At 51.0% G+C, this 24,724-nt stretch overlaps 2 protein-coding genes across 7 annotated transcripts; one reads left to right on the top strand and one right to left on the bottom strand.

The window, feature by feature from the left end:
- Positions 1 to 931: 931 nt before the first annotated feature.
- On the bottom strand, positions 932 to 14,840 carry zbtb10 (zinc finger and BTB domain containing 10). Of its 4 annotated transcripts, XM_029845231.1 has the most exons (6): positions 10,018 to 10,050; positions 8,920 to 9,039; positions 7,774 to 8,806; positions 5,384 to 5,449; positions 4,243 to 4,418; positions 932 to 3,995 (listed from the first exon to the last, which is right to left on the bottom strand). In XM_029845231.1, exons 3-6 carry the CDS (start codon positions 8,801 to 8,803, stop codon positions 3,714 to 3,716), a joined length of 1,554 nt encoding a protein of 517 aa, XP_029701091.1. In that variant the 5' UTR covers positions 8,804 to 8,806; positions 8,920 to 9,039; positions 10,018 to 10,050; the 3' UTR covers positions 932 to 3,713. The 4 variants fall into 4 exon arrangements, with proteins under 4 accessions (XP_029701091.1, XP_029701088.1, XP_029701090.1 ...); XM_029845228.1 differs by lacking the exons at positions 8,920 to 9,039; positions 10,018 to 10,050 and adding an exon at positions 13,891 to 14,839; XM_029845230.1 differs by having other exon boundaries at positions 8,920 to 10,068.
- Positions 14,841 to 16,314: 1,474 nt separating this feature from the next.
- Positions 16,315 to 24,724, top strand: tpd52 (tumor protein D52). 3 transcript variants are annotated; one of them, XM_029845270.1, is made up of 7 exons: positions 16,315 to 16,470; positions 20,158 to 20,279; positions 20,431 to 20,579; positions 20,660 to 20,761; positions 23,248 to 23,289; positions 23,579 to 23,627; positions 23,715 to 24,724. In XM_029845270.1, exons 1-7 carry the CDS (start codon positions 16,452 to 16,454, stop codon positions 23,820 to 23,822), a joined length of 591 nt encoding a protein of 196 aa, XP_029701130.1. In that variant the 5' UTR covers positions 16,315 to 16,451; the 3' UTR covers positions 23,823 to 24,724. The 3 variants fall into 3 exon arrangements, with proteins under 3 accessions (XP_029701130.1, XP_029701128.1, XP_029701129.1); XM_029845268.1 differs by lacking the exon at positions 16,315 to 16,470 and adding an exon at positions 16,492 to 19,423; XM_029845269.1 differs by lacking the exons at positions 16,315 to 16,470; positions 23,248 to 23,289 and adding an exon at positions 16,499 to 19,423.

Genomic DNA, 24,724 nt, shown 5'->3' with positions numbered 1-24,724 from the left:
TTTTTTTAAATAAAATAAAAACCAACACATTAGTAATTAATTCCTTCCTCCTGTAGTTGGGTACTGTGACATGGTTCTTCAATGGTTTTTCAGTGAGACACATTATCCGACAACGGAATCCAGTTCGAGCGAACACGGCCCGTTTTCCAGCAGCATTGCCTGGATCGAATCATTTGAAAATATTGATTGATGACATTTAAAGCATTAAGATATTTTAAGGTATTTCATAGTTTAAAATGAATCGTCTCCGCCTGCTTTTACCTAAACAAACCATTTGGAGCTGATAAATTACATCACAATTTCAAATGTTCTGACCTGATGAAGTTGTTCACTGATGGAACGAGTCTCCACTGGCAGGGAACTGCTGCCCCCTGCTGGCAGACCAGGGAACGCGTCATCCCAGATCTGACCAGCAGGTGGCAGAGTGCTGGTTCTGAAGAGTGTGTGTGTTGGGGGGGGGGTCGGCTTCTTGCCGGTGACGTCACAGGCTTTTCACAGGTGGATTATCTGGCCTTTCTGCTGGAGGAGACCCACATTCAGACCTCTGCACAGTTGTTTGCCTGCCTTTAAATCCTGGGGTCCAGCTGGACCGCTCTAGGACCTTCACACCATTGTTCCAAAGCCATTCCTGTCCAGTCTTGTTTAGGGGTGGGGGGGTGGGGGGTGAACCTTTGGCCCAGCCTGAGGTCCTGAAAGCTGTAGATCAGGTTTCCCCAGAGGTTCCTCCTGATGGGAACATTACTGCCTTTCCAAAGTTGACCCGTCCAAGAAAAACAGCCATTCTGGAGAACCTTCACGAGCCGTTGTCACATGTGTGTGTGTGTGTGTGTGTGTGTGTGTGTGTGTGGGGGGGGGGGAATAGACCACCAGCAGTCTCACACAATCACGTCCGACATCAGGTGTGGAGAGAGACCAGAAAGGGACCAAAGCATCAGAGCAATATCAAAGTTTTATTCGTAAAATGTAGTATAGAGGAACAGTAGTACAATTCAGAAAGCAAAAGGAGAATGTAGTTCCATCGTTGAAAACCTTCCGATAAAAACGTAAAAAGATTAACCTGACTGTTTTGTGTTCAGAGGGCACCGAGGTCGCGGCCCCGAGTTTTGCATCGCTGTTAAAAGTCCGAGAGACGTTGAAAAATACAACCTTTTTGCAACGGCGTAAAAAAATACAGCTGGGGAGGGAAAAGAAAAACCAGGAAAAAAAAAATCTCTGCTTTACATCTGTAGTGTTTTTTTGTTTTTTTTTCTCCTTTCTTTGTTGTCCATATAACAAATACAGCATAAAATTTGAGTTTCATTCATTACAGTAAAATCAGTAGGATGGTAAATAGTATCAAAAGAACGAACAGGATGGCGTGATGAACGAGCACAGAACAGACAGAAGGTTAAAGGTCACGGAAACAAACCGCCGCGTCGGGAGCTGACTGCTAATCCTCTCATTAAATAATAGATTCTCCGTATATATATATATTTCTTATATAGATCTCAACATATATATATATATATATATATAACCATTATATAACCCCTTGCACAGTGATTTAAAGGTAAAAGTGACACAAAGAGGCCGACCGCTCTACGCGTGCAGGCGCCTCCTCCCAGGGAGACGGGGAAGCTGCACACCTGTACGACGAGCACACCTGTACGACGAGCACGTCAGCACATACGGCACGTTCCACTGCATATGAACAGGTACTGCTGTTCCGAGGTCTCGACCCGCAAACAATCCGTGTTTGGTGAGGAAATATGTGCTTAAGGAAAGGAAGGAGGGGAGAAATTCAAAGGTGGATCCCGGGTAAAGTGAATGATTCTGTAGCATCGACACGTTTCAAAAACAAAGAAAAGAAAAGCTCAACTATTACAGACAAACTTCTACACTAAAGCAAGTTCTCACCTGGCTTTTCTCATACATTAAACTTCAACAATTAAAAACAACAATTTTGGTTGGACAAGTAGAAATTAACAGTCTTGATTGCATTTTGGAGTCAATATATATATAATATTAAATAACAAAACAAGTCTAATAAAAAAAAAAAGATGCTCATTTGGAAGAGAGACGAGTTTTAACCGCGCGCTTTCAACAGAAGCGAAGAGACACAAAAGCAAAACGTATTTTCATGAACGCAATAGTAAGTGCATGTCTATGAGGCGCCATAGAGCTTCACCTTTTGTGGAACAAAGTGTTTTTCTACCTGGCAGACCTAAAAAAAAAAAAGAATAAAACAAACCAAAAAAAAACAAAACCAACTTGTCACAAATTAAACTGACATTTTCTAGACTTTTAAACCAAAAAAAAATGGAGTTTCAGACTGACGGCATCATGACTTTCTACACACAACCTCCCCTCACAACCCAGATTCAAGTGATTCAATATATATATATAGATATATATAAACTGTATTTACCATAGAATTAGTACCAAATATAAACAAACTAGGTCATGGTGTCCACGTAGGTCCTCGGGTCAAACATGTACTGCCGGTAGTTCTACAAAAATGGTATGTGTGAGTGTATCAAATTAAATAAAAGCTTTAAAAAAGATGGCAAAAGCATACCTGATAGTCGCCATAGCACAACAGTGTTCTACAGTTGATTACATGTCTATAACTGAGTCAGTTGAAGCTTCTATGATTATAAACATCATATAGAGCCTGTAGGTCCAGTATTCTGCGACAAGCATTACAGCATTAAACGTTTCCGTCATTTGGCAAAATTCAAGCTTTAAGTGAAAGTCAAAATGCTTTTGTTTAATAATAATAATATTAATAGTAAAGTGTTACTGTGACGCTGTGATTTGTATAAAGCTAACAATAATATTTCCCCTTGTACTTTTGCTATTTTTTTTTTCTCATAAAAAAAAAAAAATTAAACTTTTTTTTTTTCTTTTTAAAGCATATTCAGTAGTTTTTGTCTCCTGCTAAATCTTGGTGTGCTGTCTGTTTGGCACAATATTGCAGCCCTCTTAAATTAATCATAAATATGGCTGTGATACATTAAAGTCACAAAACAGATTATTTTGGTTCCAAGATTTGCGCAGGGATAAGAAAAAAAAAAAAAAGAGAAGAAAAGAATATTGAGCGCACCTAAACAGGATCTACGGAGCGAGACGGAGACAAAACAAATCTTCCTGTGGACGAACGCGCTCTTTTTCCCGCGCACGTCTACAAGCACCGAGCAGGATCTTAGATTGTGCAGAAAAACGCCGCATTTCTGCCTGCAGACAAAAACAGAAACGACAATTATAGCATTTGATAAGACCATAATAAGCTCTCTTTATAAATTAAATAATTAACATTTCACTTTTAGATGATTGGCCTAACCCCCCCCTACACCGCTGTGCCCCCCACCCCCCCAGTAGGAAATAAAATACATCAAAAAACCTGATTTATCTTATCATTTGTCATTCTTAATCTTTCTCTTGTGGGAGTTTGGCCCATCGTTGGACACGTGTTAATAATAATAATGATAAAGATAATAATAATAATAAAATCTGTACATCATGGAGTTCCCACACTATCAAAGCTTTTTTTTTCTCCTCTTTTTTTAAAACTCATCTCTTTGTTATAAACACAATTAAGTAACCTTAAGGTTTGATAGCACTTTGGAGTTGATTGTTTACCAGCTAGTTTCAGAATACATATATATTAAACATCAACTTTTTTTTCTTTTTTTTTTTTTGTTTAAATTTGTTTCTCAAGCTTGTGAAAATTCTCAGTCTTCTTCCCGGGCGGCGCCGTTTTTGCCCTGTGCCCAGTTTGATTGGTCGTTGTCGTTGGCGTCCTCCCCCTCCAGGTCCTCCCCGTCCTCGCCCTCGAAGTCTTCGTCGCGGGGGAACTCCAGGCCCTCCAGGCCCTCCTGGGTGGCCTGGTGCGAGTCGGCGCAGTCGGCGCACACGCCGTAGCGCCGCGAGCCGTGGCGGATGCCCACGCTGGCGGCGAGCATGAAGATCTTCTTGCACACCATGCACTTGTACTTCTTGTCCTTCTTGTGCACCTTTTAGAGGGAGAGCAAGGTTTTGGGATTAAACAAGCCGCGTCCCGGGATCCCACATGACCGAATGTTGCGTCACATGTTTCACCGGCCAAGCATCTAAACTAACCCGCCCCCCTTTTTGTACCACTCGGTGAGAGCCTCCATCAAAACTCCCCATTCTGGGAAAGGGATAGACACCGAAACATTTCTGCCTTGTATCCGACGGCGGCGATGCCCTGAACCTGGGGAGGGAAGAGGGCGCACTCACCAGGGAATGTCTCTTGACGTGCTCGCGGCGGGTGAACAGCTTGCCACAGATGTCGCAGCTGAAGGAGCGCACGCCCGAGTGGATGATCAGGTGCCTCTTCAGGGTGCGCCGGTGCTTGGCAATGTAGTTACAATGGGGGCACTTGAGCTTATTGATGGCTAGGTGCGAGGACTCGCCTGATGGAGACACAGAGAGAGAGAGGGGGGGGGGGGTCAGCCTTCGGTGAAGGTCGGCCGGAGCTCCGAGGACAAACAGCCGCGGTTAATTCTGCGTTAAAGAGGTGAGTAAGTGCAGAGCCTCCAGGCGGAACATCCAAATACACAACCCAAGCAAATGTCTGCCCCCAAAACCCCCCCCCAACAGGATTTATTCCCCCTAAACTGACCCCGACTTCACCGTCTGGACCTTTCCTCTCTATCAATATCAGAACTTAGGGGACCAAATACGTCCCACCCTTGACACCCAGTCAAGCAACAATGGAAGAAGGGCCAAAACCTACTGGTCTGGGGGGGGGGGGGTCAGCTACATGTGTTAGACAGATAAGAGTGAAAAGAGCTGGTGGTGACGTGCTCGGGTGTCCTTGTGCCTGTAGGGTCTTCAATAACCCCCCCCCCCAGTTAACCAGCTCCGGAGGACAGATGGTCCCACAAATGAATATCAATATATTGATTGTGAGACTCTGAGCCCAGAGAGCTGGGGCGGCTGCTTGGGCCTTTTGTTTGAACCAGGGAGCAACACAACACAGGCGTCGTCAAGGCAGGTTGCTGGGGGAGGAAGGACAGGGGGGGAGGGTTGATGAGAAGCAGGTCACCTGTGTATTGTCGGCGCGCGTGTGTGTGTGTGTGTGTGTTTTACAGAGCGCAGAAGGGTGTTTTACGACAGATGAGCCTTTACGTCGGGACGACGGTAAAATAAGAGGTGGGATGGCGATTAACAACGACTAACGCCACATTTTACACGTGGCGGCGGCGTCCTTTGTTGAGGGTAAACGCCCCGTTTATGTGGTAGCTTACGGTAGAAAAGGGTCAACTGTAACCCTAACGGCTACGATCCCGGCCTCTCCACGACTAACTGCAGGTCCACGAGGTTTAACGGTGATCTGGTTCCAGTTTAGCTGAAGTCTGGAGCGTGTGGCTCTTACCATTCTCCCAGGACTCTCCTTGCTGTATGTCCTGGATGATGCTATACTGGATCTGATTGGCCAGTTCTGGGAAAGAGGGATGGGGGAGGGAGAGGGGTGAGGGCAAGGGGAGCGAGAGGGAGAAAGAGAAATGAGAGGAGGTTGAGAGCCTGGGGGGGTGTGCACACACACCTCGCGGTGCTGTGTACACAGCTTACACCACACAACGCTCACCCACGAAGCCACATCCGCAAAACAATAGTTCGCGTTGGCAACACACACACAAACACACACACACACACACACATCCCCTTGTTATCAGTAAAAAAAATAAAAAGAAAAGGGTTGGTCCCCAGGCCACAACAACAAACCGGTGTAACCAGGAGTCCAACCAGGAGGTTAATTAGAGTCGGGGAGTCGAGCGCTCGCACCGGCTCGGCTTACACTCTTGTGTGGGAGCACCTGCCTGGATGCATGTCCGGTTCTTCCAGCATCAGTGCTCAAAGCCCATTAGAGACACGCCCCTGCGAGAGTGTGTGTGTGTGTGTGTGTGTGTGTGCACATAAGTACATTCTCCCTGGGTCAATATTTGGAAGTCGGGACAGCCCCAGTGCATTAGAGTGGATTATGCAGGACAGGGACAGCCCCTGGCTGCACCGCCCCTCACACAGCCTGAGCAGATCGGTGTGTGTGTGTGCTGCGATGAGGACGCGTGTGTATGCAAATGTGTGTGTGTCAGTATGGTTCTATAGGCAGCCATGGCGGCAAATGCTGAAATACTCAAATCAAGGCAAATTTCAGCACTTTCCCACAGCATTAAATGGCTCCAGGACAAATTCTCTTACACTGGTTGTCAATAGCTACCGGGAATTATTCATTAACCTGCTGCCTGCTTGGACGATTAATTATTAATGTTGTAAAAGAAAACAATATATTCATTTACCTCCTGTAGCCTTAACAGAAGAAGGTTCTGCAGTTAACCAAATGTGAGTAGGAGACACAGGTGGATGACGATGGAATTAGCATGAAACAGCGACCTGCAGGTCCTGTTTGCTGACGTGATGGATGGAGCAGCTCATCCAAATGCTAGAGAACAGAAACTGCTGCCAAACTGCCAGATGTTCCTGCCCCCATCTCCTCCGCGGTAGAGGAACGGCGCCCCGAAACTAGCGCTTTCGGAGGGTTCCTCTTCAAAGAAGCCACTGGAAACAGTTTTGGACAAACTGGTATTTCAGGAATGGAAAGTGGAACTAAAGACGAGGGCACGAGGGGAACGCGCCGCACAAACGGGTCCCTATTTAAAAGAAAATCTCGCTTATCTGGGGGTCAGACAAACGGGGGCTGAGCTCAAACAGGATGTGGAAAATGTGGCACAATTCAAAGATCCTCAGGAACCAGAGACCTCTGGCAGAGGTGTAAAACTCAGAGATAAATGTTAAATAACGTGAACGAGTGGTGAAAACCTTAAATATTCACACGTTAAACCCCTGCATCCATTTGAAACACTCATTTGAATTTAAACTTTGATCCCAGGGTTTAAAACGAAAGAAAAGCTGAATTCTACCAGGCGGTAACAAGAGCGTCATTTCAAAATAGGCCCGCTGAGGCGGAGCTAAACGGCACAAACATACTGGGTCTAAAAACGAGCCTCTCCAGGCTCTGGTGCCACCCTGGGACGCCTTTACACACACATTAAAAAGAGCCTGACGAGGAGTCGGTGTTGCTAAAAGCATTCAAGTGCATTTAGGGTGGCCTGGGGGGGTGGGGGGGGGGGGGGTGCCTTGTTTACTTCCTTCCCTCTATTACTGATGGCTTCCATCTCACACACAGGATAGAGAAAACTGTGTGTCCCTGTCTGCACACACTCGTGCAGAACACTCCACTTGTGTGATATCGTGGTTGCATCAAGCACCGCACTTCAAGGCAGGCGTCCGCCGCCGAGGTTGGGGGGGGGGGGGGGGGGGGGGGGCGCTGCGCCGTGCGCGGGATGGAGAGCACCTGATCGGGAGTCCAGAGCAAACGTTTCGTCCGCCGCGACACACAGACACACACTGAACTGGCCCGTGGGTAACGGGTATCGAGGTGAGCCGGAAAAGAAAAAACTCCCCGGGTGGGCGTTACTTTCACAAGCTCCCGTGACCTGCGTGCACGTTAAGGCGGCATCATAAGCACAAAGTCAGTGGTTTATAGAGCTATTATTACCAGTGGTAGCGCACGGCTGGTGTGAATGAGGCAACGATGCAGCAGGAGGGAACTAAAAATGGCTCAGGTGGTATTGGCATTAATGTGTTGCTCATGTGTGTGTGTGGGGGTCGGAGTGTGTGTGTGTGGGGGTCGGAGTGTGTGTGTGTGGGGGGTCGGAGTGTGTGTGTGTGTGGGGGTCGGAGTGTGTGTGTGTGTGTGTGCCATACCAGCGTTTTCAGAGAGGGAGGAAAAGTCCTCTCTGGGGTAGGAGGCCGAGGGCTGGATGAACATCCCCTCGTCGAATCCCTCTTCAGGCTCTGGTGGAAAGTTGTACACAAATCGCCGCGTGGTGGCTTGTTTTTTCCTCCGCCCGCTTCCGGCGACAGGGTCCGGCGCTTCTCGCTTAATTGTCGGCGCCGGCGCCGCCGCGGCGCTGCCCGTGGAGGCCTCGTTCCAGACGTAAAACTGCACTTGGCCCCTCGCTCGAGTCTCGTTGGTCTCCGCCGAGTCGGACGAGTTGTCGTTTTGGTGGGTCCAGCTGCCAGAGGATCCGGGGGTCACCAAGGCACAGCCCTCGCCCCCGACCACCGTCACCTCTATATCGCTGGCCTCCTCCTTCACCCTGCAGCCCTCGTCCTCCTCATCCGCTGCTTCTTTTCCTTGGTTGGTGCTGGCCTTGATTGACAGCTTCGACAGGATGCTCGTGGCCCAGAAGTTGCTTGGCTTGTTGTCTGGTCCTCTGTGACCTTCTTTGGCGACCATCTGCCGCTTGTTGTAGTCCACCACCACAGAATCGGGAGCCTCCTGCTTGATGCTGATGTTCAGGGCATCTTTGATGAACGCCCGACACGAGTGGACGACTTCTGTCATCTGGAGGTAACTGGCGACAGACATCACCTCGATGGCGTTTTGGCTTGTGAGCAGCAGGTTCCCAGAGTAGAGGAAGTCGAGGATGACCGAGAAGCCCTGCACGGCGGCGATGTCCAGGTGCGTGACGGTGGCCTGGTCCTGGGCCTCGGTCTTGGTCAGACAGTAGAGGGTCTTGAAGTAGCGGCTGCCTGCGACCAGGATGTTCTTGTGTGCGCGAAACACCTGGCCCGACACCACGAGGTTGACGTCGCAGAGGATGCCACTCTTGCGCTGCTTGTCCAGCTCCTGCAGGAGCTGGTAGCAGTAGGAGTTCTCGTTGGGCTTGTTGCGGTAGTCTTCTCCTGAGCAGTTAGTGGAAGGGCTGGCGTTGTCCGAGGGCCTCACCATCTCCTTAAGACAGAAAAACAGGGAACAATTACCCAAAGAAAGGCGTTAACAATGAAACGTTCAGCGGCTTGTCCTCGCTCCATCTCCAGGCGGTGTTGAAATGCCCACGTACACACCCTCAGGGCTCCCAGGGTGACAGAGCCGACAGGCCTGCCTTCAGGGGGAACAGGTTCAACAGGCTTCTGGTGCGGAGGAGGTGATAAGAGGTAACGAAAGGCGTTCCGCAGGCTGGGTCGCTGCACGGGCAGAAAAATCAGTCTTTTCCAATCCAACTTAAAACCTCCCGAGACGAAAAATGAGATGTTACGGCAGATAAGCTGAATGCTTGTCATATCTACGAGCATCCGGGCAGAGAAAGAAAGCAAATTCTGCCATTTTCTTCCCTGTACAACTACATAAGTGGCTCTAACTTGTTGCTATAGTCTTTGCTACAAATTGGCACACTAGCATAAATAATGCAAACACCCTTGGGGACATTCCCAGCTTACTGCAAGTGTTTGTGCTTCAAATGGAAATATTAGATCGGATCAGTGCTGAGCAATGACTGCAGCTGAGACAGGAACCCTAGCATGTCAGAGGAAAGCCCCCATCTTCAGCTAAATGAGTGAATAGGACCCGCTTTCATCCGCCACTCTCTAACCACACCAGCCCTGCTTATTCACTGCATGCATTGAAAAACAATATTCTGACATAATTGCTTTGAACAGTGGAAGAAAACCGGGTTGGACCGGAGCAACGAGGGGTGCAGCAAATCCAGAAACGTATATTCTCTCTCCGTCTCGCGGCACAAAAAAATAAAAAAAACAGGGCTGAAGGATGATTGAGGCGCCAACAGAAGCGGAGAACGAGCCTCCAACAGCCCCCCCCCGCTCTCGTTTAAACAGGGCAAAGCGCCAGCCTGGTACAAAGTAGAGGAGGGAGGATATACACAAGCATGCTAACCCCCACTCACGGCCTGTGTGCACGCATGCACGTGGAAATGCACTGAAAACTGCACCTTTATAAATATTTTTATACAGTTTATTCCCGCACACACGCAGGCACATGCAGCAGCATACATCTCCGGCTCATTTTAGAGCTGCACAGCAGATGTCCTAATCCACAATAATTCACATTGCTTGAGCCCTGCTTTTTTTTTTTTTTTGCCCCCGCTCGCCCTCTTCTGCGCACGCATGCGAGCGCGCATACACACAAGCCGGGCTGCGCACACGTACACACAGCTGGGGCTTCGGCTGGAGTAATTCAGATTAAATCCATTTCTCTGAGGTCCCCACCCCCCACCCCCATCCATACTCCCTCTACAGTGCAGCTCTTGTCCAGGCCAGCCTGGGCACACGGGATAGTATAGGGGAGCTTATCGTCCTCCGCCACAGCTGGAGGGGGACAGATGAGAGGCAGAGAGAGAGAGAGAGGTAAACAGTCTATAAGGAGAGGGTGGAAGGACAGAAACGTCGATAAGTGCGCTAAACTGCGATTGTTACATAAATGCAAAGCTTGATAACACACACACACAAAAGGAAAATGGAACAGGACCTTCGGCCTCGTCGCAGAAGTTGGATGAAAAAAAATGTGGCGCGGTGGGAGTCGAGGCAACGTGATGGAGAAGGAGTTGGGTCACCCCACTTTAGCCTTCACAATGGCCTGTGTTCTCCCTGAGGCTGATTGTCCACTCACTGTGGGCCTTTGTGAAAGGCCTCTGCACTCACCCTCTTATTAGGCTGCATCTCTCAGGCGCAGGCAGAGGAAGGAGCCCGGGCGCATGTGGGCTGATGCAGAGGGGGTGGGGGGGGCGTTATTATTCCATGACACACATCGTAGCTTCGGACGGGGCTTTGAGGAGCACAGTGGTGGAGTGTGTTGTCATGGGAATGGACAGGTTCTGCCTGAAACCGCAGCGTCAGGACAGGGGGAGTCCGAGACCGGTGCTGTTGGGGCTGCTGCCTCCTCGGCCCAGTCATCCTGTCTGCAGATGTGCCACGTGTGAGCGTGGAGAACCGGCAGAGTAATTCTGCACAGCAGATGCTCCAGAGGGAGATGAGACAACCCCCCCCCCCCCCCCCCATCAGTGCGTGGCCGATGTTATTCGAGCCAGTGGGAGAATGAAAAGCAGGCGGCAAGTTCGAAACAACATGAAAGTAATGACAAAAGAATCCACCACATGTTGACGGTGGCTAATTTAAAAGGGCAGGAATATGGTCTGCAAACATGTTTGGGCCCACAGCTTCCTGGGGCAGATGTGACATATTTGCATGTGAGGGTGGGGCTGTGGGGGGGCGGGCGGGGGCGAGAGCAGGTCAGCAGGCTGCCGTGGCGGAACATGAGAAGGACAAAGTCCCCAACACCTTTCCAGCGAGCAGCCATCGCTCTCTGGCTACGCTCACACGCGTCCAATAGACGGTGGAACCCTGAACGTGGCGGCGGCGGCGTGCGTCCAGACTGTTGAACTCACTGGGGAGGCGCTTATCCACCCTTTATTCACCGCTTATCCACCGTTTATCCACCGTTACACAATCTCCTCCCTGCTTTACTCGCTGCCAGCGCATGCAAATATAAAGGCGCCCGTATTGATTTAAATGTGACAGGGACAACCCCCCCACTTCAGGATCCACCGCCTCGGAGACGGTCCCGTGACCTGCCCAACCCGGAGGCATTCTGTTGGTCCGTCAACAGTTCCCTCCATATACTGTGCGCCCCCCCCCCCCCGCCTGTCCACAGATGCAAGAACAATACTGCAGTGTGTGTTTGGCCCAAGGTGTGGGAGGGCCGCGCTGCGTCTCCAGCCCCGGCCTCCCAACAATGCTCTGACAGAAGAGGTGCAGGAGGGGAGGATAATCATTGATGGGTTCAGCAGGAATTCTGCCTCTGGCTCCACCCCACCCCAATCCGGTGACCTGTGGCCCCCAATAAACATCCCAGCTATCTGGCAAACACCGCTAGACCAAAGGGTGGGGCCCCTTTCTCAATTCAACAATGTGGCATTTGTTGGAACTAAAACAAAGCATTGATGTGGACTCGTCGGGGGCCCCCGTATCTAAATTCATCCTCCGGTGATCAATTAAGCGTCCTGTTAACTTATCTGGTGCACCACTTAGACCAGGACAACCGGGCAGGTACAGCAGCTGCCTGGGGGGGTGGGGGTGGGGGGGGGTGTCATTAAAGGGAACGCTGGACGAAAACCCGACATCAAACGGCAACACCCAGCGCGAGCGTGCGAAGGAAGGACAGAAAACTCGACGAGGGCACAAACCAAACGTCCCAGATATGACCTCGCTGATTAAATTATAAGAACCCATGGTCCACGTCGCCTGGTCTCAGCCTTTTATCGGCGGGTGCGGGGAACAATCGGAGCACAAGACGGCATCTGGGGAATTGAGGACAACAACCCCCTTCTCCGGGGAGTTCGCCATTCACCACAGCTGCGCTGGTGCGCCGCGGCTAATTGAGTTTGCTATAACGAATGCAGCAGAGGCCTGACTAACATCAGGAAAGGGCGGAGAGGACGAGACATCGCCTCGTCACGTCCGCCGTTCCCCTGGAACACAGCGGCGTTCCAAACATCACCGCAACGTCTTTCTCTTTTCGCACAGCGCGGCATCGAGGCGCCGTCTTTCCACGCCCGGCTAACGCGACGGAACAACCTCCATAGCGGCGTCTGGGGTCCTTGTTGCTAGGGAAAAGCCGTGCCCCTAATCCACTCCTACTGCTCCTTAACAATTAGAGATGGACACAAGTTAGTGGATCACTAAGTCACGGTGATTAGTGTTTGCGTGTGGAAAGCAGGGAACTAAATGTAGGCGTGCAATCCTCTCTGCTAATAAATTAGACTCAAATTGCACCCACACTTAAATCCCCTGACAGCCGAAGCTATTGTAAGGACATAATGTTGGGTGAGGCAAAGTACACATTTTTATAAGGGTGTTCCAATGCCCCCCCACCCCCCGAATGTTGACTAAACTGTAATTTTTATTCAATTCGTGTGTGCACAGCTAAGTTGGAACACATACGAAACTGGTTTGGATGCTTTAGATGGAATTTAAAAATCACTCCCTACAGTTGGGTTGATTAAAGCGCGGCTTAATTTACACCCCAGTCGTGGTTTCCGTCACATATTAATGGGATGTCGCACGTTGAGGCGCGCTAATGTGCAAACATGTGTACGACATGGTCTGGTGACAGCATGTCATTTCATTTACCGACATGAATTTCACTCATTCGCGCAGCTACGTCGGGGAGCGAGGAACCAAAGGAGCCAAGCAGAATGATTTACTCTTCTCTTGTCCAGTGTGCAAGTGATACCATCTATGGATTTTTTTTTGGGGGGGGGGCATTCTAACACAATGCCTCTAACTTAGCTCCCCAAAGGGAGGAGAAGGTGGAGAGGGAAGAAACGCACCAGAGGTCACTCGGGACTCCGAACCGGCAGAACTGCTCCGGAGGCCAGGAGGCGGAGCGTTGGGTGGGGTGCGGTTCCCCAAAGGCTGCCTGGGTCGAGCCCTTGCCATTGTGTGACCTCTAGCGAAGCTAGCCATCCAGGCAGCTGCTGGTGCCCAGAAGGGGTGTGCAAAAACAAGGAAGTGCTCCAAAAAGCGCATTTTCGGCGACTTGCACGCTTTGCTGGGCGATGACATAAGTTAAGTGAGCCAGCAGGTGTCCTACAGGAGCAGGTTGGGACGGGTTATTTATTAATTTTACTGAAGTTGGGATCCAGGCGTCAACTAGATGAGAGTTTCATAAAACTCTAAATGCGTAATTCGGCGTGTTTTCCCCTCCAGACGCCCGAACGGCTGGGACTCCTTAGGGGCTTTCCACCAGCCACTGGCCGTTTACCTCCGACAAGACAGCTACCCAGGAGCGGCTAGTGGGCTAAGCTAGTTATTAGCTGGGGTTAGCATCCCGATGCTAGCTAATCGGCAAGGAAAGGGGATTGTGGGGCTTAGGTACTGGCCTCTTCTCGCCTTCTCTGTGTTTAAAATACACCCACGGCACCCAGAAAGTGGCAAAAGTTGCCGCCGCGCCGTGGTTCCGACTAAAGCGGAAGGTTCCCGACGCCACAAGAGAAAGCGAAATCGGGCTCGGGTTAGCGTTACCTGTTTGGTGGGGTCGTTCCGCCCGTGCTCGGCGGACAGGTGATGTCTCAGCAGCAAGGCCCGCTTGTAGTTGCGGCTCCCTTTGACAAGCTCGTCGCTGTTTTTAGTGGCAAAGTGGCGGCACCAGGAACACGACATGAGTCCCGTCTCCTGGCTGAATTTCAGCCACGGGAATTCTTGCAACCACGAAGCGTGGAATTGCGAGTGTTTGAGGAGCAACATCTGCGGTCTCATCTCCACCCCAGATTTCCGGGATCCCGTCTCCGCCGCGCCGCTTCCCGACTCCCGGACGTCGACGCCGCCGGGCTTGTTCCCCGTGGTGGAACCGTCCCCCTCCCGAGACCCGTCCTCCGCTTCCCCCGAGACCAGGCGATATTCGCCGTCTCCGACCGGCCCGCTGCCCCCTTCCGGGTCCTCTTCTTCCTCCGCCTCGGGTTCCGTGCTATCGCTGACAGACCCAGCGCCCTCGACTCTCTTCTGGGATGTTCCGTTCGCCCCAAGATCCCGGTCCTCCTCTTGATCCGGCCTGTTTCCATTAAACTGTCGGTCTTGACAGGCCAGGGCCTCACAGCTGTTACAGTTCCCCCCGCCGCCAGCGCTGGAACCCGTTAACCCAGCTAATCCACCTCCCCGGAAAGCCAGCGTCCTGCGGTTCCTCTCACCGGACATTTTTCCTTAATATACGTTACAATCTTCACTTTCGCGACGATCCGCCTCCGGCAGAAAACGAGCCCCGGCTGCGTTGGCGTCGGCGTCCCGAAAGAGGTGGCCCGTCGTCGGCTCTCCGCGCTGGCCCTCCCGGTGAGAGTATGTAGGTTATGCGGAAATAAATAAAGGTTTTAAAGGCATAATGAATTTCAGGGTTCTCGCTGCGTCCGCGCAGGCCCCGCAGAGGTCGAATGGCAACGACTTTCTTCCCCACAATGCACCTCGACTGGAGAAAGGGGGGGTTGGAGAGGGAGGGGGCACTTTTAAAGGAAGATGGGGGTGCTGTTGACCAGCCGGGGGGGTGGGGGGTGGGGGGGGGTGCTTTTGTGTTGCAAGGTTGCCCCCACGGCCCCCCCTCCACGCACGCACGCTTTCGCTTTTTTCATCTTTTGACTTTACGGATCGTTTGTGCCGGTGCACGGTGCCGTGCGCGCCCCGGGCTTGCGCCTCACGAAGGCGGCTGCGTTGTCGCGTAACAGCGGGGGTAAATCCTGCAAGTTCTGCCCCCCCCCCCTGTGCAATTCCTGGGTCAGATAATTAACGCGATGTTATGCTAATGTAGCTGTTGTTTATTGATTTTTTAGATAAATGCGTCGCGCACAATAGACGCACTGTAGGTTTTTCATTTTTATATAAAGATTAGAAGAAAAAAAATGCACTAATACACATTTGCATTGGTGTTACCACTCCTATTTTTAAAGCGCGTTTTTAAAAAAAATCTTAATTAGATTTAATTAAATCTACAGTTATGGATTGACAATTCAACATTTGATCATTTTTATTATTTTTGGAAAATCTGAGCCTTTCGTTATCAACACGTGTGGGGAAACCGTAAAATATGTACCGTTATCAAAGCTGTTATTGACAAATATAAAGATATATATTTTTAAAAATTCTTCCATATCAACATGTGTCAACTCTGTTTCTGTTCCCCTCTTGGCCAGCAGGGGTCTCTCTTTGACGAGGACCGCCCATCCATCCCTCTATCCATCCATCCCTCCATCCATCCATGCACCCATCTGTCTGTGCGCGATGCTTGGCATATTTCAAGTGTCTAGTTTCAGCCCTGTCTAATTTGGGGCTTTGCGCACAGTGTGTGAACAACAGCGGGATTTACCCCTGGTTTTAATTACAGCAGGATCGGACTCGTGTTTGCCAGTGCCAGCTATTCCCAAGGCAATACGGCATTAGCGCATCTATCTTTTGCCCCTGTTCGCAGAAGCATTCCTAATGAACTTGGCAGGGGCACCTAAACAACCCTGCAGTGAATATGAATGCGCTATGTTAGGACTTTGTATTATCATTCTGTCGCTTTTATAGCATCAGCTAGATGATAATTCTTTGACTTTGACTCCAACTAAAATTATTTAATAGAGTATAAGAATTGAAATATGGTTTGTATTTGTTAGTTTAAACGCTTGGACAGTTTTTAAATTGCAATTAAAAGACACCTGTCAAAAAGAGGCTTTTAGAAACTGACATTTGCGGCAAGAGCGACTGAATTTAACCTGCTCTCATTTTGCGTAATTAGTAGGAAATTCATTTTTACTTCAATATTTGTATTTTGTTGCGGTTACTTTCATTCAATATTTACTTACCGTGTATATTTAATAGTTATTTCGTGTTTTCAGTTGTGACGCCGTTGATTGTTGTTGGTGGAAAAAAAAAAATGGAGCCACGTGCTCGCCTCTGTTTACACTGCTGCGCGATGACGTCACGCGCAGCCCCGCCCCCCACGTCGCGCTGCCTGGCAACATGAAAGGGAGCGAGCAGGAAGATCTGCAGTGGCCAAAGGAACAAACTGCTGCACGCAGAGGACCTAAAAACTGCCAGAATCAGCGCTGCACGGCACCATGGAGGACACCGACAAAGGTAAAAGAGTTTAAAGAGTCCCACCTGCTGTGCCTTTAACGAAAAGGTGGGGTTTTTTAGGCGTCCGGTTTTAGATGACAAGAAAGTTAGCAAACTAGCTAACTTTGTGCGTTGATGCAAAGTGACATTTTGTCAGATCGGTGCGAACATATGCTACTATTCAGGGTTAAACACGTCGAGTAGCCGGAGGAGTACATGATAGACGGGGTAGGTACACAATAAAGCACCAAAAACATCCCAGAAGTAAAAAAAAAAATGTCCTTTTGTGACTAGAAATAACCAAGAGGCAATATGAGCGACTTTAGCCATATTTAATTACCAAAACCCAGTGTCGAATATGGGAATTGTTAATGAGAAGGTGGTGATGATTCCATAGGAAGGTGCATTAATATAACCACAGCTGAAAAACAAATGTGTCACACCAGTCTGACAGGTTCCCCAATAGCTCTAAATCACACAGTGTAGTTTTTCATTCCCTTGGGAATAACCAGTAGTAGCTTCCAAATATTCCCTTTACCAGTAGCAGCCTTCTGTCTATCACAACTGACCACAAGCACACGCCACCATCTGTTATTACTGCAGCCATCTTCGCCTGATCCACAGGTTTTGTGTTTATTTATGCTTTCTGCCGTTCCTGCTTCATTCCTTCTCATATTTAGGCATTTCCACCTCTGCCCTGCAGCCGTCTTCTCTTCTGCACCTGTCCTACTTTCTTATGAGTTCTAGTTATTGGGGGAAAGGCCGGGATGTTTAGTTATCCACCTCAAGGCAAGGCCAGGTAAATAAGACACAGCCCTGTCCTACATTCCTTCAGTAAATAGTTTCCCCTCCTCTAGAATGGTCATTTCCTCCCGTCTGCTTTATCTATTGACGTTATTTACTTGTAAACCACTTCGTATACTGACAGTTAGGCTCCGCGTGGCGTCATCAAGCCAAAGGACAGACTAATTGATAAGGGAGTAGGTCCTAATATCTGGATTAGTTCTGTTTCTTTGAGAGACGGTGCTTCCCCTTTGAGAGGTTCCCAGTTTGTTCTGCTTCTGTGATTCTGAGGTGACCTTGAGCAAAAAAACAACAAACAAGCACCACGTTGTGATCCATTATTCTACCCTTTTCACCTTATTAAGGGAAGTGGTAAGTTCCCCCTTTTATTAACACTCACCGGGTGCATGTTTACGCTTCATGTGCTTCATACAATTGCATCCAAAAGATTCCAGGTAACCGGTTGAAGAGGATGTTCAGCAGGTTCTAGCGGGCAGGTTCCCACGGGTTAAAGGAGGCTCCAACTTGGAACGACCTTTAGCAGCGTGCTGAGGAAACGGGGGCTGTTTTGGTGCTTTCTGCCGGGTTCCTGCTGCGGAAGGCCCAGCTTCCCTCCTCAGGACAGAAAGGGAAGAATGAGACTAATCAGTGTTGTTTTTCAGCCGAACCCTCTAATTGCGTTGATCATGAGTGGAGCATTTTTCCCTTATTGGATTTGAGGGCAGTTCTGTCTGGTGACGTCCGGCGCAGGAAGCGGCCCGACGGCCGGCGTGATCGGGTTACGATGTGTTTATCCCCAGCTTGAACTTGTTTCAAGGATGAGCAACAGGCTGAGCTCCGTTGCTGCCTCACAGCGCGGCATGCTAACCCACGCTAGCTTTACGTTTGCCCCCTCAAAGCCTCCTAATGCCGTTCTCCCGGAGGTTGATCCCTTTTCCCCGCACTCTGCTTCCCAGCCTTTAGTGGGGAACTTCCTGGAAAATCTCACGCCAGCTACAGAGCAATTGGTAGCTCATGACTCTGATTTTGGATTAGCCATGTGATGGGGTATGGGCCAATTAGTAGGGTAATTGATCTCATGTTGTAATTCATTTACCCCTTGAAAATGGCTCTTTGTTGATGCTGCAGTCTGGCTGAGCGGCTAATGTGGATTATTAATATTTTTGCACTGTCGGCCAAAGGTCCTCATGTTGGGGGTGGGGTGACATTTTAATTTGGGTCCAGTTCAGTCGATCTGTGAGCACATGATCAGAACACCTGAGATCCAGGCCGACCCTGGTTCCCCGCGGGCAGCGGCCCCCACCTCCATTCAGTGGCGACGTGCGTTGGACCCACGACGCCACGTTTGTGCGGATATCCCATATTTACCCTTCTTAATGCCCCCGGCTCCTGGAAAGGCCAAGAATGAGGACGGGTCGGGTTCTGACTGAACACCCTCCATCAAGTGCAGCCACAATAGGCGGCGTGGCCCCCGGCGTCCTCCGCTCCGGCGCCCAAGCACTACTGCCGCTCCGCGCTGGGTCGCCCGACCTGGATTAGCGCTCCTCTCTAATCTGGGACGCTGCAGATTCCCGTCCTCCGCACGCACGCCGCACGTGACCGGCTCAAACGGGACCTCTTTAACGTCCTGCTGGGACGCGAGGCTGGATGAGAGAGGGGCGGCGTTCGCTGGGACAAGGGCGCCGCGCCGCTCCGCACCGACCGGACCGAGGATCGACCTTTGGGATTTACGGGGGAGGGCGCGGAGCAACGGCGGCGGCGGCGCGCAGCTGCTCAGAGTGACACGTAACTCATTAACAGAGGTTCACGCGGCCTCGGAACGACGACCGTCCTTTCGTCCCGGCCGTAATCTCCTGGCGGCTGAAAGCAGCACAGATCCCCCCCCCCCCCCCCACATTCACACACACATGTGGATGTTGTGCTCCTCCGGACACAAGGCACCCGGGCAGGCGCGGCGCCGGCGTGCGCCGCCGTCACATGCAGGCAATCAGCGCGTGGCTGCTTTTCATTAGGGAGTCGCGGCGGTAGGGAGGTGGCGGCCACTCTGCGTCGGCGCCGGTTGTCGGGATGGAGCCCCTGGAGGAATACCACTCTCCCTTCGACTTTGAACAGGGAGTCAACGCCAGCTATTTGTACCTGTCCCCGGCGTACGGCGACACGCCGCCCAGCTCGCCCGCCGTGGCGACCAGAGGTAATCACAAGGAAGAAAGGGAGAGACTGGGTGGAGGAGTGTGTGAGTGTGTGTGAGTGTGTGTGAGTGTGTGTGAGTGTGTGAGAGTGTGTGAGAGTGTGTGAGAGTGTGTGAGAGTGTGTGAGTGTGTGTGAGTGTGTGTGTGTGTGTGTGTGAGAGTGTGTGAGAGTGAGTGTGAGTGTGTGTGTGAGTGAGTGTGTGTTGGCCGAAACAGCAAAACGTGGGCTTGGTTCATTGGATGGGAAGAATTCCGAGATTCCCGATTCGGCTGCTGGTTGATTTTGATAAATCACACTTTAAAATCTTAAACGCGTCTCCTTGTACGACGAGTTGATGACTCGGCAGCTTCCTTCACACTTTGTCCCATGGACATAAAAGTAAGGGCCAATAACTGTTTGAATGCAGTTATTGCCCCCCCCCCCCCCCCCCCCGGGGCGTGTCGGCGGCCTCAGCTGACGTCCAGATCTCACATCACTGCGCGTGGCCACGGCCGATCGGGGATAAGTGGAGCAGGAACCGTTCTTCCTGCTGCTGGACTTCCAGTTGGGAACTCCTGGTCAGAGTGATGTCGGCCAGAGGAGACGCCCCCGCCCCCCCCCCCCCCCCCCCCCCAGGTGGACGGCGCTGAATTACTGCAGTTTCTCCCTTTAGTTGCACCTCCCAACCTCCAAGAGTGTCCGTTCTCTCTCTTCGTTTGAATAAACAGCTGGATTAATGCACCTCCCCCCCCACAGGATCTCAACCCCACGCCGACGCAGAGATGGGTGAAGATGCCGTGACGACGGTCGGCCCGTCCGCTTTCCCCCCCGCCATGACGGAGGAGGAGCGGCAGGAGCTGCAGGAAGAGCTGCTCAAGGTCAGGAGCAGAGGTCAAAGGTCAAACGCTTTTACAACCAGGAAGAAGCTAAAGATCGCATACGTTAGCGTGTGTGTGTGTGCGCGTGTGTGTGTGTGTGTGTGTGCGCGTGTGTGTGTGTGTGTGTGTGCGCGTGTGTGTGTGGGTGCAGGTGGAGGATGAGATCCAGACTCTGTCCCAGGTCCTGGCAGCCAAAGAGAAACAGGCGGCAGACATCAAGAGGAAGCTGGGCATCACACCGCTGAACGAGCTGAAACAGAACCTCACCAGAACCTGGCAGGACGTCACCGCCTCCACCGCGTAAGCACCCGCCGCCGCCGCCGCCGGCCTCCTTTTGAGCCACGCCCCCTCTGTAACCTCGGGCTCCACCTGTCTGGCAGGTACAGACGGACATCTGAAACGCTGTCTCAGGCGAGCCTGAAGGCCACGACGGCGTTCTCCAACATGGGCTCGGTGCTGAGCAGGAAGCTGGAGGACGTCAGGTCAGCTCTCACATCATCATCGGGGGAGGGGGGGGCAGGAGGGGGCAGGAGGGGGCAGGAGGGGGGGGGGGGGGGGGCAGGAAGAACAGAAGCTCTTTAAACCTCGAGTTTATCTGGAGAATAAGGAGAAGAGTGAAGGTGCTAATCATGGAGGCTAACTTGACTCCTGCTGCCAGCTTTTGTTTTCAACGGACTGATATTGATCTTAACATTGGCTGCACAGCAGGAAAGTCAACAGGCACGCCTGTAACACACACACACACACACACACACACACACTCACACACACACACACACACACACACACGGTCTTACATCAATATTTGCAGTCTTCTGGGTAGAAAACTCATGATCTTTCTTGTTGCTAACGGTGGCGGCAGCTAAAACATTGATCCAGTTAGTGTGTAGATCTTTAAATTGTGTTACACACACATGATTATAGTGTGTTACACACACATGATGATAGTGTGTTACACACACATGATTGTGTTACACACACATGATTATAGTGTGTTACACACACACGAGTTGGAGCTTTCTCAGGCTAAATGCTAATGTTGAAGATGTCCTTGCAGCTATCAGAGGGAATAAATCCAATTTGTTTCATCGCCCGACTTCTTAAAAGTTAAAAAAAGCAGTTTAGTGTTTCCTGGTATGATGCTTAAAATACCCCCCTACACCCCTACACCCCCCCCCCCCCTACACCCCCCCTCCCCCCTACACCCCCCCCCCCCCTAATCTGTGTTCTTCTGTCATCCTTCTGTCTGGATTACTGAGCTGCAAACTGGATTATGAGACCCTCAATGAGCCTCAACACAGATCTGGGTTTAGGGGGGGGGGGTGGCAAGGAGACTGGGGTCAAAGAGGGTGTGTGTGTGTGTGTGTGTGTGTGTGTGTGTGTGTGTGTGTGTGTGTGTGTTAACAACTCGCCATGGGATTAACACACACACACTGTGTAAAGACACAATCAGTCTTAATGGGATTCAGCAGTAAGAGTTCAGGCTCATGGAATATGTGGAGGGATGATGAGACTCTCTTCCTCTCCTCTTCCTCTCTTCTTCCTCTCTTCTTCCTCTCCTCTTCCCCCCTTTCTCCTCTTCCCCTCCTCTTCCTCTCCTCTTCCTCTCCTCTTCCTCTCTTCTTCCTCTCTTCTCCTCTCCTCTTCCCCTCTTCTCCTCTTCCCCTCCTCTTCCTCTCCTCTTCCTCTCCTCTTCCTCTCCTCTTCCTCTCTTCTTCCTCTCCTCTTCCCCTCTTCTTCCTCTCCTCTTCCTCTCTCTCCTCTCCTCTTCCCCTCTTTCTCCTCTTCCCCTCCTCTTCCTCTCCTCTTCCCTCCTCTTCCTCTCCTCTTCCTCTCTTCTTCCTCTCCTCTTCCTCTCTTCTTCCTCTCCTCTTCCTCTCTTCTTCCTCTCCTCTTCCCCCCTTTCTCCTCTTCCCCTCCTCTTCCTCTCCTCTTCCTCTCCTCTTCCTCTCTTTCTCCTCTTCCTCTCCTCTAACTCTTCCTCTCTTCTTCCTCTCTTCTAACTCTTCCTCTCCTCTTCCTCTCTTCTAACCCTTCCTCTCCTCTTCCTCTCCTCTTCCTCTCTTCTAACTCTTCCTCTCCTCTTCCTCTCTTCTAACTCTTCCTCTCTTCTTCCCCTCCTCTTCCTCTCCTCTCCCTCTCTTCCTCTCCTCTCCCTCTCCTCTTCCTCCCTTCTTCCTCTTCCCCTCCTCTTCCTGGTAACCACTAACGTCTCCTCTCCTCTTCCTCTCCTCTCCCTCTCTTCCTCTCCTCTTCCTCTCTTCTTCCCCTCCTCTTCCTCTCTTCTTCCTCTCCCTCTCCTCTTCCTCTCCCTCTCTTTCTCTTCTCCGTCTCCTCTTCCTCCCTTCTTCCTCTTCCTCTCTTCTTCCTCTTCCTCTCTTCTTCCTGGTAACCACTAACGTCTCCTCTCTTCTAACTCTTCCTCTCTTCTTCCCCTCCTCTTCCTCTCTTTCTCTTCTCCCTCTCCTCTCCCTCTCCTCTTCCTCCCTTCCTCCTCTCCTCTCCTCTCCCTCTCTTTCTCTCCTCTTCCTCTCTTCTTTCTCTCCCTCTCCTCTTCCTCTCTTTCTCTTCTCCCTCTCCTCTTCCTCCCTTCTTCCTCTTCCCCTCTTCTTCCTGGTAACCACTAATGTCTCCTCTCTTCTTCCCCTCCTCTTCCTCTCTTCTTCCCCTCCTCTTCCTCCCTTCTTCCTCTTCCCCTCCTCTTCCTGGTAACCACTAACGTCTCCTCTCTTCTTCCTCTTCCTCTCCTCTTCCTCTCCCTCTTTCTCCTCTCCTCTCCTCTTCCTCTCTTTCTCTTCTTCCTCTTCCCCTCCTCTTCCTCTCTTCTTCCTCTCCCTCTCCTCTCCCTCTCTTTCTCTTCTTCCCCTCCTCTTCCTCTCTTCTTCCCCTCCTCTTCCTCCCTTCTTCCTCTTCCCCTCCTCTTCCTGGTAACCACTAACGTCTCCTCTCTTCTAACGCTGCCGGACAGCATTCGCTCCCTGCATCACTCGGCCAGTCTGCCCGTCATCAGGTGAGAGGTCGCACGTCTGATTGGACAGTAGATAAAAGACGTTTGTCTGGGTGGATGAATCCGACCCGTTTGGGTGGAATCCATCCTGGTCCCTGGAACATGAGTAGATCCCCCCGTTGTGTGTGCGGAGTGTCGGGACGTGACCTCCGAAGGTGTGAATGCTCGTCGGTCTGTTCTCCTGCATGTCCCCAAACGTTTGGAGGAGATCCTCCCTGATCTCCGCTGTCTCCCTGATCTCCTCCTCCCTGATCTCCGCTGTCTCCCTGATCTCCCGTGTCTCCCCCCACAGGAAAGCACCAACCTTCAAGTCCTTTGAGGAGAGAGTGGGCACTCTGAAGGTAACTGTCCGTCTGTCTCCCGCCCCCTGCTGTGCTTCCTGTCAGCTGGGACGCGGGTGTGTGACTTCCTGCGTTTCTGTCCTGCAGACCAAGATGAGTCCGTCTCCGTCTGCCACCGACCCGGAGGAGCAGAACCTCAGTCCTGCCACCGAGGCGCTGCTCACTGAGCCCCCCCAGGACCCCCCGATGAACTGAGACCTGTCCCACCCTCCCGTGACCTCCGGGCCGTCAACACTCACGCCTTCACGTTTGGCCCGTCGTTCCCTTTTTATAGGAAGCGAGTGACCCCCCCCCCCCCCGGAACACTCCCGTCTCTGGCGTTGACCTCCTGCCCCCCCCCCCCCCCCCTTCAGCTCAGATGCCAAAAATGTGTGTCGTCAACTTTAATAAAGCAGGAAAAAAAACCTCCCCCACTTTGTAATGTGTCTGATGCTGAATCGCCGGTGGGGGGGGGGGGGCAGATTGGTGGACGTCGGCCTCCACCTTACAGCCCCCCCCCCCCGGCCTCAGGACTGGTGCACCAACCTTCGCAATAAAATCCGTGGTTACTGTGTTTACAGAAAAAACGGTCCGGATCAGCAGAACAAACACCACTTCCAGCCTCGACACCCATGAAAGTCAATAACCCCGCCCACCAGCTCCCTACCCCGCCCACCGGCTCCCTATGCCCCGCCCACTTCCTGATGCAGATGTTCCTTCATCTGCCCGCTCCTCTGATCCTGAACCGGACCGCTCGCCAACACCTTGTAAAGATATTTACTGCGCACATGTAGTTTATTACTAAATCGTCCCAATAATTTTGTAAATCAAACTTTTTACGCAGCGTCAACGTCGCAGTTGAATTACTACAAGTCAAATAACAAATTAAAGAAGCGTTCTAAGGCTTTTTACACTTGTGCTTAATATAGTTCATGTACCAAAGGGCTCAACACACTTTTCTGAGGCCATAATGAGGAACTCAAAACCTTCTGTGTCCTCGTGTCGCGTCACTTCCTGCTTGGAAGAATTCTTGTTTTAATCTGAGACACACGCATTTCTTTGTTCTTTAACTAGATTGTGGATTATATATATATATTCTAATAAAAACCTCTTAAAAA

This window comes from Takifugu rubripes, chromosome 12 (genome assembly GCF_901000725.2).
Source record: "Takifugu rubripes chromosome 12, fTakRub1.2, whole genome shotgun sequence".
Taxonomy (NCBI): domain Eukaryota; kingdom Metazoa; phylum Chordata; class Actinopteri; order Tetraodontiformes; family Tetraodontidae; genus Takifugu; species Takifugu rubripes.
Note: the sequence above shows the minus strand (reverse complement) of the source record. Positions and strands in the feature narration are given on the sequence as shown.

Bases quoted from the DNA above. Each gene is read 5' to 3' on its own strand.
- tpd52 (XM_029845268.1), top strand. From the start codon at position 19,300: ATGGAGCCCCTGGAGGAATACCACTCTCCCTTCGACTTTGAACAGGGA. The intron at 19,424-20,157 runs GTAATCACAAGG...CCCCCCCCACAG, and splicing joins GCCCGCCGTGGCGACCAGAG to GATCTCAACCCCACGCCGAC. The intron at 20,280-20,430 runs GTCAGGAGCAGA...GTGTGGGTGCAG, and splicing joins TGCAGGAAGAGCTGCTCAAG to GTGGAGGATGAGATCCAGAC.
- zbtb10 (XM_029845228.1), bottom strand. From the start codon at position 14,559: ATGTCCGGTGAGAGGAACCGCAGGACGCTGGCTTTCCGGGGAGGTGGA. The intron at 5,450-7,773 runs GTATGGCACACA...CCTCTTTCCCAG, and splicing joins CTCCCTCTCTGAAAACGCTG to AACTGGCCAATCAGATCCAG. The intron at 3,996-4,242 runs GTGAGTGCGCCC...TCCCTCTAAAAG, and splicing joins ACGTCAAGAGACATTCCCTG to GTGCACAAGAAGGACAAGAA.